We start from the raw sequence: 15,037 nt of genomic DNA, 5'->3' as shown, positions 1-15,037 counted from the left end.
GCCTGTAACAACTTTAAAAAAATTACAGTTTTGCTTTAGTTTCGAATGAATTTCCATGGTTTTCAAGAATCGTCCAAGCAATGATTTCTTTCTGTGTACTAATCATCACCATATTTTTAAAAGGCTAAAACGTTTGAATATGTAAACAAGTAAATACAATAAACATAAAAGTTTTAGTGCATCTTTACAAATTGGATTGGTATTCATTTCAATGTATCCATGATACTTAACTAACTTACTAGCATTGAGGCATTTCATTTTTGTCCACATGGAACATTGTTTGCTGAGATTATTTTTTAACCACAACTTACAGATAAAAAGCTAGTAAAACAAGTTGTTAAATACTTGCTTTTTTCAAAGGTTATTTTTATAGTTAACGGGAATGCTGCTAATGTTAGTTAGCAAAGATTCTGAATGCAACTGTTTGATGGCTTTTAAAATATGATAGTCTTCTATTTTGCTCATAGTTTGTTTCTTCCCATAGGTATAAATGACCAAGGATTGTACAGAGTTGTAGGGGTGAGTTCAAAGGTCCAGAGACTTCTGAGTATGTTGATGGGTATGCCTCTTTTCTAATCATTTTTCCATGTGTTATTTGTATATGTTCATTGATTTCACAGCTTAATATTTCATAGTAATGTGGAGAATACTTGTGATTCCATTCCTCTACTTCCTACAGGAGTTTTCTGCTGAGCAGAGACAATTGAACCACAGAAGTAGATTAGTATTTGCATCAGTATAGATTGATAGATTGTCTGTTACCTCTTACTAAGAAATGAAAGAAAAAAGAATGCACCTCCTGGTTGACTGTCTTCATGTGCTTGCTTCTCACAGGAAAGTGGCAGTCAGGCCTCTATGCTTTGCGTGGTTTCCAAATAGCCTGTCCACAATTGTGACAGTACATTTGGTTGGACAAGACCACTGGGACTAGCTCATTTTTATGGAGCTTCCAAAACTGTCATTTGACAGCAAGGGTCTGATTCTCAGGGATTCATTGGTATTCACAGTGGCTTGTTTGTAGTTCACACCAGGCTCTCCTCCAGAACCATGCATGCTCCATCTGTGCTGATAACACAGTGTTCTTTGGCGTCACAGACTAGAGGAAGCCAGAGAGTGAATTCATTTCATTACCCCAGACGTTATGTGAATGACAAAGCGCTTTTACATTACACACTGCTGTCAGTTCATTGCCACCTGTAAGACACTCCATTTTTCCCCCACCCCAAAACAGGCTGCCTCTTGAAGAGTGATGATAACTCATCAGGCTAGAGGGCCTGTGTATCAAACCAATCTGTCATTATGATCTTGCTACATATTAATTTATTTGATATCTTACTTTCATTAATTAATATTAACAATGCCCTCAGGTGTGCTGTGAATACATTCCAACCTGTCAGCATCTTAAAGCATTATAGCAAAGACTCATTTTTAGGAAGCATGAGCCAAGTTGAATAAAATCAACTGCCATGCTACGGATAGGATTGCTTGTTTGGCTATATTTGAATTAAGGATTTAATAAGCAACAATCTTTTGTAAGCTATTAACCACAGGAAAAATTGCCCATCATCAGTTGGAGAGCCTTATTAGAATACATTCGCTTCCATAAGCTGTTTTCATTTTCTGCCTCTCTGGTTTAACTTGGGTGTGCAATTTTGGCAGTCAGATTTTCCTTTTTACCATTAGTGGTCTCCAAATTAAATAGACTCAGGTTGCCAGTGGTTCAGTAGCAGCTGGAAGAATTTAATGGGACTACAGCATCTGCTTTTACTTAATTTTAAAATTAGAAACACTTCTTTCATTTCCAAGATGGTGTTATGATGATTAGAACTGGAGGAGTATGTTGATACCAGAATGGGAAATGTGGACTGAAAGGCACATTTTGGTGGTAAATTGATCCTAAGGACCTGGCATTATTTTTATTATCATCTTGTTCCTGTTCAAGGAAAGTTTGAACAAGGGTTTTTCTGTGGTCACCTTGAAGTGTTAAGCTGTCTCAAAATTTGTTGGTCATCTCATAAAATTCTACGTGTACAGCACTGCGCAACTCAGCGTGGTAGTTTGCTCTGCTCATGGGAAATGTCCCAAGCCAGTCCTTAACTTAAAAGGTGTTTTTAAATATCTAAACCCTCAAAAAATTCATGACCTGGAAAACTATTTCTACTTTTCATGAGCCTCAGAGTAGAGAAGCCCAGGACGTAAGTGTGATGCAACCTCATACATATTGCTGGCAAGGGAAATGCTTATGTTTTCAGTAATACCATTCTGCAAACAGAGGAAAGTTAGAGAATTGATGTGAGACAGTTACTGACTTGTTACCTCCTCATTAAGCCATTCATTTAAGAGGTTTACACAATATACCTTTGTTTTGAGTAATCTATAAATAATTCCTTCTATGAATTTAAGATTATCAATCAAAAACTTTGGATTTTCATTAGCATTAATATCATTTATTACCTTATGCTACCAATACAAACCTTAGCCCTTGACAAAATATATTTACTTGCTGTTTCCTAATCAATTTAATGTTTCCTTATTTCTTTCCTTTTATCCAGATTGAGTGCTCAAATGGGAATAATTTAATGGCTTTTCCAAAAAAAGGGTTTTAGAGTTTTGAATAGTCATGTCTACATAATCGTAGGGGTATTGTTTTTCTCCAACTTCTCCCATTTTGCTGCGTTGTTAGAGGGTTACATATATATCCTGAAGAGGAAAAAGTAGTGTGGGTCTGCCAAATTTTTAACTTTGCTTTTTTAAATAATTAGTGTTTATTATTATCATCCTTGAAGGTAATAGGTTTATTTCAAATTTGAATTTTTTTCAAAGAACATTTTGTTTGTAGTGCATTGTCTTTGTAGAAATGGGAAATAATTTAACTTTTAAGTATTTGAGAAACAGTCCCAAGCCATGTACTATTTTTTGGGGAGGGCTGCCATTTACCTAATTCTCTGTAGTGCTTGAGAGGTAATTATTTACTTTAGAATTTTTTATTGCCATTTTTACACAAAATACTTTGTATTGTTTGTTGAAGTGTTTTAAGTCTTCTTTACTCGGTAAAAGTTTATGATGATTTCTAAAACATATGCTTAATCTCTTGCATGTTTTTTCATTTGTCTCTTTTTTCTGGTGTGTTTTTTCCCTTCATATTTCATATTAAAATAGAGAAAAATGTTTCTTTCCATTTTCCTTCTCTCCTTCTTCCTTCTCCTGCCCTTCTTCCCTCCTTATCCTCTTTATTTTCTCCCCCTTGTTTCCTTCTCTCCTATCTCCCAGCTGACATGAAATAGCAAGGACATTGACCATACAAAATTGTCTAAATAGAGAGGCAGTTACTCTCCTCGAGGCCAGGTAAAGGAGCAGGCAGCTGCCTTGCTCCACCTGGTGATGAGAGGGCATTCTTAGTTTTCTTCCCCTCTGGGAGCCTAAGGCAACTGTACACTGGATTTCCAGCAGCCTCTGAGCCTTTCCCTGGACCAAGCTTCTTAAGGTGCTGAAAGAACATGCCCATATGAACAGATGACTGCCTTTTTCTTCCGTTTTGCAGCCTCTAAGACAGGGCGCACAGATTCGGTAGAAGTTGTTATTGTTTTTGTGAAGTAGAAACAGCACAGTTGGGAAAGGCAGGGAGAAATATCAGATGAGTTGTCTTTGGGTGAGTCATGGTTTTTTAGTAAATGGAGTGAGAATGTAAAATATCAATTACAATAGTTCATGGTAGATTAGAACTGATAGGAGGTAGAATTGTTACGCATTATTCCTTCTTCCCTACTTTACTTTAAAACATCAGAGCAGGAGAAGAGGAAATTGTGAGAAAATGTGGTAGTAACTTGTGTGGTCTGGTGAGCTCAGTGGTTAATTCTAAATCTGATTTGCAAGAAGGGCTGGATGACTTTATTTTCACACATAAAACCACAGAAAACAAGGAACGATAAGAGTTTTACTTGAAAACCATTACCTTGTTTCCTTTGTAGGACAACTTTGTTGCATAGATTGGGGAAAAAAGTGAACTAACGTAGCTGAAAAATATCTGATTTTTTATTATAAGACATATTTTCAAAATTCATCCATTCATTGTGCTTTTTCAAGTACTTTAAAATTGGACCTAAGTCAGTGTTGAGTAGGGTGCTAGCAGCTGTATAAAATTGCACTTTGCATTTAGGTGGGACTGCAGATTTTCAGTTTCAAAAAAAATGACCAGTGGTTATGTAAGTGTGAAACGTTCACCCAAATAAAAAGTCAACTCTTTTTATCTGTGCTTGTTAGTTCAGATTTTTAACAAATCCATGAAGTGTCCTTCCTTGGTCAGAAAGGAAGCAAAAACCCTCCAAATGTATTTTCACGTTTGAATCCCAAATAATTATTAAATTCTGCCTAGTCCCAGTGCATTTACTGATTGTAAAGGACTGCTAGGGATGATTGAGCTATTTGAAAACAGTGAAAATTTAAGAGAGAGTAACATAGACGCTATGTAGTCATTTGCTTCTGATATGACAGCTGCTTTTTATTCCATGAATTTAGAATGATGGCTTATTTTTCCATGGAAAGAATATGATTCTCAAAATACAGAATCATAATTTGGTAGAAAGCTGGAAATAAAAGATTTCCTTTAGAAGCCTCTTGGATTTTAAAAAGGTGGTTTGCTGGTAGCAAGTTGATTGAAAATGTTATCTGACTTGTATGTTAATATGAGATTTAAATAATTGATTTAATGAGAGAGAGAATATTCAGTTACTGAAGTAATTGGTTGGCAAAGGCTTTAGAACAGAATTATTTAGTCCTAGTTATAAAGGATTGCACCTTTAATCAGGGTGCTTAATTTGATTTCTTGAATGTATCTGTGGCTTGTCTGACAAGCTCAGTAACAAATGAGTTCTGAATTGTAGGAACTGATCAAAATGTAATCAGTGTCAATTGCCATTGTTGTAGTTTATTGCATATTGCTGTCAGTTGCTATAATCAAGAAATGTTGAAGTGCTTTAAAAGTCTTCAGACCTTTGAGTAATTGACCTCATATGTATGATACTATGGCTGTGAAATAACCATCACTTCCTGTTTTACTTTATCTTCAGAAAGTTTCAACCCAACATCGAGTTATCATCCACCCTTCATCATCCCAAGCCTAAAACTTTTTAAGTGGCATGCATGACTTAATGTGGTGGTCCCATTTTGACAGGTTTTTCTTTTTAGTGTTTTTAGAAAGGAAATACTAACAAGATGTTTCCTTCTCTATGAAGACAAATACAGTATAAGGGAGGAAAAAAACCTTGAAACAAGTAGGTTTTTTTTCATCTTAGTTAAGACATCATCGTGGAGTGAGGGAGAAACAGTCTTTTCCGTGAATCTCTTATTTTCTCCTTTGCATAGTAGGCGTGTAGAAAACCAGGCAAATTGATATTGATGGCTCATTATCATTCGTCATAACCCGTTTCCTGCCTCCTGCCTTTGGGCAGGTACCATCACTGCTTGCTTATATTTTTTAGTGACTCAGCAGTGGTAATAACTTACTACATTTAATTATTTATGGAAATCTGTATACGTTCTTCATTTACCTTGATGCTCTTAATAGTTCTGTGAGAGCATTTACAGTATTTCCATTGTGCAGATGAAGATCTGAAGTTCAGATAGGTTTGGAGCTCGCTTATGGTAGTATGGCTGGGCCAGGTTGTTAGAGGCATGTAAGCCCAGCTTTTTGATACCCATGCTGCTCTCCTCCCCGCCACCACGCCACAGCTGAGTGTACCAGCCCAGAGTTATACGAGTCAAAGATGCCACCATACTCCTTAGGGGTTTGCCTTTCCTGCCATCCTTTCATTTTAGTTCTACCAGGATTGACGCTTTCCTTTCCACAATCTACTAACTCTCCCATCTCCTATTTTTTTTTTCTTGGTACCACGTACCTTTTCTTTAGAACTTACTAGCCATTTTGAATTTAATTTTTTTCTTTTACTTTATAAAGGAGCAACCCTATTGACTTATCATTTGAAAGGATGTTTGTAAGAAACACATCAGTACGCACTATTTGGATAAAGAAAACTAGTTTACGTTAGAATGAATGTCTGGAGTGTTACACAGAGGCTTCCAGTAAATATTTCCTGGATGAGTGTATATATTATAGTGTTAATGTGAAAGGTTAACTGTAAATGACTTTTTAAGTCTCTATCTAGTCATTTTCTCTTTTGGTTGATCATATATTAATTTCAGAAAGATAATCTAATGAACAGAAATCCTGAAAATCTGAGACTAAGTTTATCATCCTTTCACCAGTTTGTTGCCATTCTGATAGTCATTTTGCCATTCATGGTGCCACCCGCAATTTTCTGTGTCATAATGATGCAGGATTTTTTTGCTCCCTGATTCGGCTAAATCCGAGTTTTTGTGTCACCACCAGGGAAAATCAGACATGTGGACACAGTGAAAGGTGAGGAGAGTGGAAGTTATTAAGCTAAGGGGGAGCTCTCAGCAAAGAGAGGGGGTCCCACCAGCCGGCTCCCACCTCTCATATTGAACGCAAGGCCACCACACATGAGTTGAAGAGGTCTGGCTCCTCCTTGGCATAAGGCAGGAATTCGCGGTAGCTCCGCCCTGTTCCCCCAGTGTGCATATGGGCCCTTAGTCTGAGGCACTCCACATTGGTTTATTTCCCTTACTGAGCATGTGTTAAAGACCGAAACTTTCACCCTGGGCATGTTTAGGCAAGCCTCATGTGCACAGTGACCTGGGTGGGTCGGAGGTTCTCTGGGGACTCTACCCTACTTATTTGGCTGTCTCCTGCCTCTATCAGTACACAGTATGAGAGCAGCAGTGCCACCTAAAACAAATCATATGCATACAACTGAAAGTGCCACTTGCTATAAGCCAAGGCTACTGAGTGATACTGTTAACGATGATGATAATAGCTATACATGAAATACAAACGATGATGATAATAGCTATACATGAAATACATTGTGGGTGTTGAAATAATTCACTATGTCTAATTCTTCCTTATTCCCAACCCATCTCTTATTTTGCTTTGATCTCTACTACAGATTTTCTGAAGTGCCAGAAGTGTCTAGTCATAGAACATATCTTATAGTATTTTAGAGAAATTGTATATATAATGTTTTCCTAGGAAACTGCAGGATTGTGGTTTGCTCATTTAAAAATGGAAGCTTTGTAGGCTAGACAAGAGGACCTTTGATGTTCAAGGCTTTAATTATTTTTTTGTTGTTTGCTTGCTCACTAGATGTAAAAACGTGCCATGAGGTGGACCTGGAGAATTCTGCAGATTGGGAAGTGAAGACAATAACAAGTGCCCTGAAACAGTATTTGAGGTAAGCGCTTCTCAGCAGCAAAATAGAAGAATGGACTATTGGGGTCTGTAACATACAACAGATGCCAATTGTGTACATAAATATCAATACTTAAATGAAGCCTTACTTTAAAAGGGGAAAATTTCTCAGGTGTCTCAGTGTCCCAGAAAGAAAGGTAACTGGTAGATAAACATCAGTAATTAAGTAAATTGCAACAGAACAGAAATTGACATAGACTTGGGTTTTGAAATAGACGTTTCTTGTGGATGTACATTTTAAGAATTAAACACTATGAAACAACTCTTTGAGGCTGATGATGGAATGAAGGCTGTTTATTGAATTCATTATGTCTTTATATTTTATGCTGAAATGATTTTTTAAAGTTTAAATGATTTGAACTTAAGGCTTATGACATGTCAATGCAAAGCTCTTTGAAAAGAAGTTTACTTGGTGAGGTTTTAAGATAAAGCTGTTTTCTATTGATAATAGAAAATATTTAGGACTAGAGTTAGGAGAGGGTAGCATTTTTTATGAGTCACTGTTTTTTTGTTGTTGTTGTTGTTGTTTTAAAGAAAATAATGGTAAGCTCAGGGTTAAGTGAAGAGTAAGTATATAGACAGTTAAAAAAATGAAAAAAGATCACAACTGTAATTTTTATATGCTGTGGTTCTGTTGGGGACTTAGATTTTCCATGGCAAACAAATGACCTAGGACCAGTTTTTTTTTTTTTTTGGAGATGGAGTCTTGTTCTTTTTGCCCACGCTGGAGTGCAGTGGCACGATCTTGGCTCACTGCAACCTCTGCCTCCTAGGTTCAAGCAATTCTCGTGCCTCAGCGTCCTGAGTAGCTGGGATTACAGGCTTGCCACACCACACCTGGCTAATTTTTGTAATTTTAGTAGAGACGGGATTTCACCATGTTGACCAGGCTGGTCTCAAACTCCTGACCTCAAGTGATCCGCCTCCCTTGGCCTCCCAAAGTGTGGATTACAGGTGTGAGCTACCGTACCCGGCCTCAGGACCAGTTCTTTTTAACCATACATAGGGTTGTTTTCCAGGTAAAAGTTATTTTGGTTCCAGTGGATACATTGGAATCCACTTTATATGACATATTTTGTATTTTTAAAAAATTATGAAAAATTTCAGATACATAAGATGAGAAGTTAGTGTAATGAACCCTCATGGCTCTATTATCCTGCTTCTTGAGTTATCAACATTCCATCCTTCTTAATTCATTAATCTTCCTACCTGCCACTGTTTTTTTTTTTTTTTGAGACAGAGTCTCGCTGTTGGCCCCGGGCTGGAATGCAATGGCATGATCTTGGGTCACTGCAACTTCTGCCTTCCGGGTTCCAGCAATTCTCCTGCCTCAGCCTCCTCAGTAGCTGAGATTACAGGCACTCGCCACCACGTCTGGCTGATTTTTTTTGCCATGTTGGCCAGGCTAATCTTGAACTCCTGACCTCAGGTGATCCACCCGCCTCAGCCTCCCAAAGTGCTGGGATCTACCTGCCACTTTTTATATATAATACTTTAAAGATTTTCTGAATCATCATATTACTGTACCCATAAATACTTGAGTATCTCAAAAACTCTTTTTTTTTTTTTTTTGAGACGGAGTCTCACTCTGGAGCGCGGTCGCGCAATCTCAGCTCACTGCAAGCTCCACCTCCCAGGTTCACGCCATTCTCCTGCCTCAGCCTCCTGAATAACAGGGACTACAGGCGCCCACCACCATGCCCGACTAATTTTTTCGTTTTTTTTTTTAGTAGAGACAGGGTTTCACCATGTTAGCCAGGATGGTCTCCATCTCCTGACCTTGTGATCTGCCCACCTTGGCCTCCCAAAATGCTGGGATTACAGGCATGAGCCATCGTGCCCGGCCTCAAAAAGTCATTTTTTAAAAGTCAATCAGAATATATTATGCACAACAAAATTAATATCCAGCATTCAGTCTATGTTCAATTTTTACCAACAGTCTTCAAAAAAGCCTTTTTATATTTGGTTTAAATCCTGCAGGATTTAAACTGTGCCAACATTTCACTTGGTTGATAGGTTTTAAGATTCTTTTAATCTCTGCATTTCCTCCCTTCCTCTACCACTGGCATTTATTTGTTGATGAACCTGGGTCATTTTTGATTATATTTTCATGATAACATTTAACATGTTTCTTTAGCCATCCTGTGTCCTGTAGATAAAGATTTTTCCAATAGGCTTTGTTAGAGTCAGGTTTTCTTTTATTTCAAGAATACATTGTAGTGGTGGTATATTCTTTCTGGTGTTTACCATCAGGCAGGCTGGGTTGTCTGGTTGTCCCACTTTTTAATGATACAAAATTTATCCGTGGGTAATAGGTATGTATTACCTATTTTCAAGTGCTTTATATAAAGAAGATGTTTTCAGCCACTGTTCTAAATTTTTTCTTAAACTATCATGTGCACTATTGTTATTCATAATTGATAAAGGGATGTATACTTATATCAGTATTGCCACTGATAGCGACTAACTGTGGTTTAGATGAGGATTATGGTAAAAATGAATCTTGTTACTCCCAACCCTAGGATTAGAATTTAAGTTCCCTGAAGATAGGCATCTTTTAAGTCTTGTTCACTGCAGTATCCCCATCTACTTGGAGCTGTACTTGTGGCTGAGAAATTAGAACAGTGGTTCTCAACTGAGGATGATTTTGCCCACCCAGTGGGATGTTTGGCCGTGTTTGGAGACATTATTGATTTTCACCATTGCTGGTTTGCAGTGCTCCTGGCATCTGGTGGCATCTGACATCTTGCAGTACGTAGGACAGCCTACCCTCCCCCCACAAAGAATTATTTGATTCAAAATGTTAGTAATTCTGAGATTGAGAAAGCTGTATTAGATGAAGGAAAGAGTAGGTAAGGGATATAAACATACAATGAATTGCACATATTAACTTGACCAGAAGAAGTACTGCCACTCTAGGAGATCGCTTTAAATCCGTTTTACTGTTTGGTAGACTCATAGCAGTGCAGGTAAAGGGATTGACTGAGATGATGGAAAACTAAGGGTGGAAATCCACCTTTTTGGCAATAAATTGCCTTCTTTTTTCCTCCATTCCAAATGGTTCTTTTCTTTTGCTGTGTGGGAGGAATTTGTTTAATAAACTAGAGGCTCTTTTTATTTAGTACATAGGATTTCTTTTTGGATCTTGATATTCTCGGAAGCTAGTTCCTTATTGCCCCTGGTCTTGTGTTGCTTTTTCTGCCTTTTTATTTTATTACCTTGCTTCATCCTATGGAATTTCACTTTTAAACAAACATTGCCTACAGAACGACATTATGAGATGTTATTATTATATAACTTCACTTCTAACAAAATACACATTCTGCCTGAATGTGATAAAGTGAATTATCATAAGATGGCAGATGCCTTGGGAGATTTGAAAGTTGGGTTGCTGTTCTTTTCCCCTATGTTATTTTTAGCGATGGAAAATGCAGTAATTAGGATTTAATTGACACTTTTAAAAAAAATTTTGGTGATGCATCAAATGGGATAAAACTGAGTTTTTATCTACCTCCATTTTGGCAACAGGATTCTGGCCCAAGCAAGTGTATTTCTTTCTGCATGAGAGGTAATACAGTGTGATGGTCAAGAGCAGGAGGTCTGGAGCCAGCCTGCCTGCCGGGGTTGGAGCCCCAGCTCTGTCACTCACGGCACCATGGCGTGAAGCTGAATATAGCTTTTCTCACCCAAAAAAGCTCTTGCCCTTGAATTCTTCTCACTGCAAATAACCCAGCCATCTTATTGGATGGGATGGTGGAGGTGGAGGGAGGAAAACAGCCAAAGCCCCAAAGCACCAAACTAAAACGAGAAGCAGGTCCTCCAGGGTCTTGGAGAAGGAAAAGTATGTGCAGTGGACCAATGCGTGGCATCTCCCTTTTCCGTCTACTGACTTGAGGCAATGTTGTTTTTTTTGTTTTACTTCTCATGTTTTAGAAAGCTGATTACCAGCCCTCTGAATTTCTTATCTATGCAGACCATTATTTTGATTTTCAGAAACATATTCATTACAGCAGTTTTCTGTTGTGAGGGGACAAATGAGTGGTTTTGTGATGTTTCTAGTCAAACATTTTTACCTGGAGGAAACTTCTTTTAAGCCTGGAAATTGTAATGGGACTTTTTGGGAGGGAAATGCCAGCTTAGGTAAATATTATGATTTGTATCCCCCAACAGATCCCAACGAGTGGCAAAGAGAGGTGGCTCAAAAACATGTCAGGTGGGAGGCTGAGAGTTGCAGTGACTCAGCATACATTCTGTATGGGGAACTTGTCATTTTTATGGCTGCTTCCCTAATGTTAACAATATTTATTTTCTTACGCTGCATTGCTTAGCTAGACATATGGCAATGATATAAGTAACTTGTAGAAGATATTCAGATACAAATTCATTTTTATCGGAAAAGAAATGTTTTTCTATGGGTTCTCAATCCCCCTGACTGACCCCGCTTTTCTTTTCAGCACCCTTTAACTTTCCTTCTCTGCTGGATAACCATTTTTCTTCTTTGTTACCTCCTGCTTTTCCATATTTTGAAACAAACCTCCTGAAGACTTTCTTTGGATTGGCCCTTTTTTCTCCTTATTTAGCCTGTGGTATAGTTGATTTTTTTTTTTTTCATTTTCTTTGTGAAATGGGAATGTAGGGGAAAAGGAGAGGGAGGGAAAATAAGAGCAAGACTTTTTCACTCGTGCATTACATTTTAGTTTCTGGTTGTCATTTTGTGTTTGTATGTGACTATAGCATTGTAAATTGTATGTAAGGAATATATGTACCTAAACATTTTTTTCTTTTATTTTTCAATTTTCTTTTCAAAACATTAAAAAAAAATAGAGACAGGGTCTCACTTTGTTGCCTAGGCTGATCTTGAACTCCTGTACTCAAGTGATCCTCCCGCCTTGGCCTCCCAAAGCAGTAGGGTTACAGGTGTGAGCTACCATGCTTGGCCTGTTTTTATTTGTTTTTTTAAGACAGCTTTATTGAAACATAGTTGACATACAATAAGCTGCATATAAGTTTGATATGTGTGTACCTCTGAAACTTACCACCATAATCAAGATAGTGACCCTATGCATTATTACCCCCAAAAGTTTCCTCCTGCTGTTTGAAATCTCTCACCCCACCGAAGTAGCCTCATCTACTGATATGTTACTTTACAGTTCCTGTAATTTTATATAAATAGAATTATACAGCATATACTTGAAATTGGTATTATTTCACTTAGAATAATTAGATTCATCTGTGTTGTAGCATATACCACCAGTTCATTCCATCTCACTGCTAACTAATGGACGATTTTATAGAGAAACCAGCATTTTAAAAAATCAGTTCATCTGTTGAAGGATATTTAACTTGCTTGTAACTTTTGGCTATTGCACAGAAAGCTGCTAAAAGCATTCGTATACCTATGTTTGAGTGGACATAGGCTTTCGTTTCTCTTGGATAAATCCCAGGAGTGGAGTATTGAGATCATGTGGTAAGTGTATGCTTAACCTTTTGGGAAACTAACAAACTTTCTTCCTAAGTTGATGTATTTCTTTACATCCTCACCAACACTGTACAAAAGTTCCATTTCCTTTTCATTCTTGCCAGCTCCTAAGCTGGTCAGTCTTTTTCATTTTAGCCATCCTAACAGGTATTTGATAGTATTTCATTGTTCTTTTAGTTTGTACTTCCCTAATAACTAGTAATGTTGAACTTTTTTTCTATGTGCTTATTTTCCGTTTATGTATTTTCTTGGGTGAAGTGTCTGTGCATATCTTTTGCCCAATTTTTACAACTTAGATTGTCATATTATTGTGTTTTAAAAGTTAAAAAAATATATTTTGAGTACAAGTCCTTTCTTAGATACCTGCTTTGCAAATATTTTCTTCATTCTGTGATTCCTCTTTTCATTCTCTCAATAGGTGTCTTTCAAAGAGAAGTTTTAATTTTGATGAAGTCTAGTTCATCACTTTTTCTTTTTATGGACTGTGCTTTTGAGGCTATATTAAGAAATCTTGGCACTTATTCAAGGTCACAAAAGTTTTCTTTTATGTTTTCTTCTGTAAGTTTTACAGTTTTAGGTTTTACACTTAGTTCTATGATCCATTTTGAGTTAATTTTTACATAAGATATGAGGTATGAATTCAAGTTCATTTTTGCATGGGGATCTCCAGTAGTTCTAGTACAATTTGTGGGAGAGGGTATTTCTCCTAAATTGTCTATCAATATGATCATACAGTTTTCTTTTTGTTTGGTGAAGTACATTGATTTTTAGATATTATGCTAGTATTATATTCCTGTTATGAACCCAACTTATTTATCTTGTGGAATTTGATTTAGTAACATTTTATTTAGAATAGTTGCATTTATGTTCATGAGTGATATTGGTCTGTAGTTTTCTCATAATGCCTTTCTCATAATGTGTTTAGCTTTGATATTAGGATAAAGTTTACCTCACAGAATGAGTTAGAAATTATTCCCTCTTCTATTTTATGGAAGAATTTGTATAGAATCAGTAGTTTTTCTTTCTTATATTGGTAGAATTCATTGAGTGACATCATCTGGCCCTAGTTTTCTTACTGGCAATATTTTTAACTACAAATTCAATAGGACTACTCAGGTTATCTGTTTCTTCTTGAGTGAACTTTGGTGGCTTGTGTCTTTTAAGACATTTGTCCATTTCATCTGAATTGTTGAATTTATGGGCGTAAAATTGTTCATAGTATTTCTTTATTTTTGATAACTTCAGAATCTGCACTGATTCTGCAGTCACCTTTCTCATTGCTAGCATTGTTTGTTTTCTCTTTTTTATTTCCTAATCATTCTGGCTAGATTGATCAATTTTACTGATTATCTTAAAGATATGGTTTTGGATTAATTTATTTTCTCTGTTTTTCTGTTTTCTATTTCATTGATTTCTGCTTGATTTTTATTTCTCTTCTTCTGCTTACTTTGGGCTTAATTTACACTTTTTTTTCCCCTCATAGCTCATTAAGGTACAAAATGAAGTCCTTGGTTTACCACCCTTCTTCTTTTTTAATATAGGTGTTTAGTAGCATGAAATTTCCTTAGTACTGCTTTACCAACATCCCTCAAATTCTCATATGTTGTGCTTTTATTGCGTTCATTTCAGAATACTTTCTAGCTTCTCTTTCGAGTTTTCCAGCTATCTTTCTGTTACTGATTTTTAATTCAATTTTTGTTGTAATCAAAGAAGAAACTCTGTATGACTTAAGCCCTTTTAGTTTTTGAGATTTGTTTCATGGCCCAGAATATGGTTCATCTTGGAAAATAAATGGCCTGTATGTGCTGGGAATGTGTGTTCTGCTTTTGAGTGAAGTGTCATTTAGGTGAAGGACATGCCGATTGGATTAAGTTGGTTGATATTTTTGTTCAAATCTTCTGTATCCTGATTTTTCTACTTGTTACTGAAACAGAGAGGTATTTAAATCTCTGATTATAGTTGTGTATTCGCCCATTTCTCCTTGTAGTTCTGTCAGTTTTTCCTTTGAGTGTTTTGGGGCTCTCTTATTAGATCTATTAACATTTAGTGTTGTTTTGGCTTCAAGACGAGTTGACACTTTGTCAATATGAAGTGGCCTTCTTTATTCCTGGCAATATTCTTGGCTTTGCATATGTTAAAAAATTTTGTTTGTGCATCTTTGATTTTTTTTTGTATTTTTTTTTTTTTTTTTAGTAGAGACGGGGTTTCACCGTGTTAGCCAGGATGGTCTC

At 36.7% G+C, this 15,037-nt stretch overlaps 1 protein-coding gene across 1 annotated transcript in view; it reads left to right on the top strand.

Moving 5' to 3' along the window:
* ARHGAP10 (Rho GTPase activating protein 10) overlaps nt 1–15,037 on the top strand; it is a 341,948-nt gene that overhangs the window by 212,195 nt on the left and 114,716 nt on the right. The window contains exons 14-15 of the mRNA XM_011956701.1: nt 485–559; nt 7,223–7,310. Coding sequence (XP_011812091.1) covers nt 485–559; nt 7,223–7,310 — 163 coding nt within the window. The remainder of the gene's footprint in view (nt 1–484; nt 560–7,222; nt 7,311–15,037) is intronic.

The sequence above is a fragment of the Colobus angolensis genome, unplaced genomic scaffold (assembly GCF_000951035.1).
Source record: "Colobus angolensis palliatus isolate OR3802 unplaced genomic scaffold, Cang.pa_1.0 Scaffold111, whole genome shotgun sequence".
Lineage (NCBI taxonomy): Eukaryota > Metazoa > Chordata > Mammalia > Primates > Cercopithecidae > Colobus > Colobus angolensis.
This window is presented reverse-complemented; position numbering and strand designations above follow the sequence as displayed.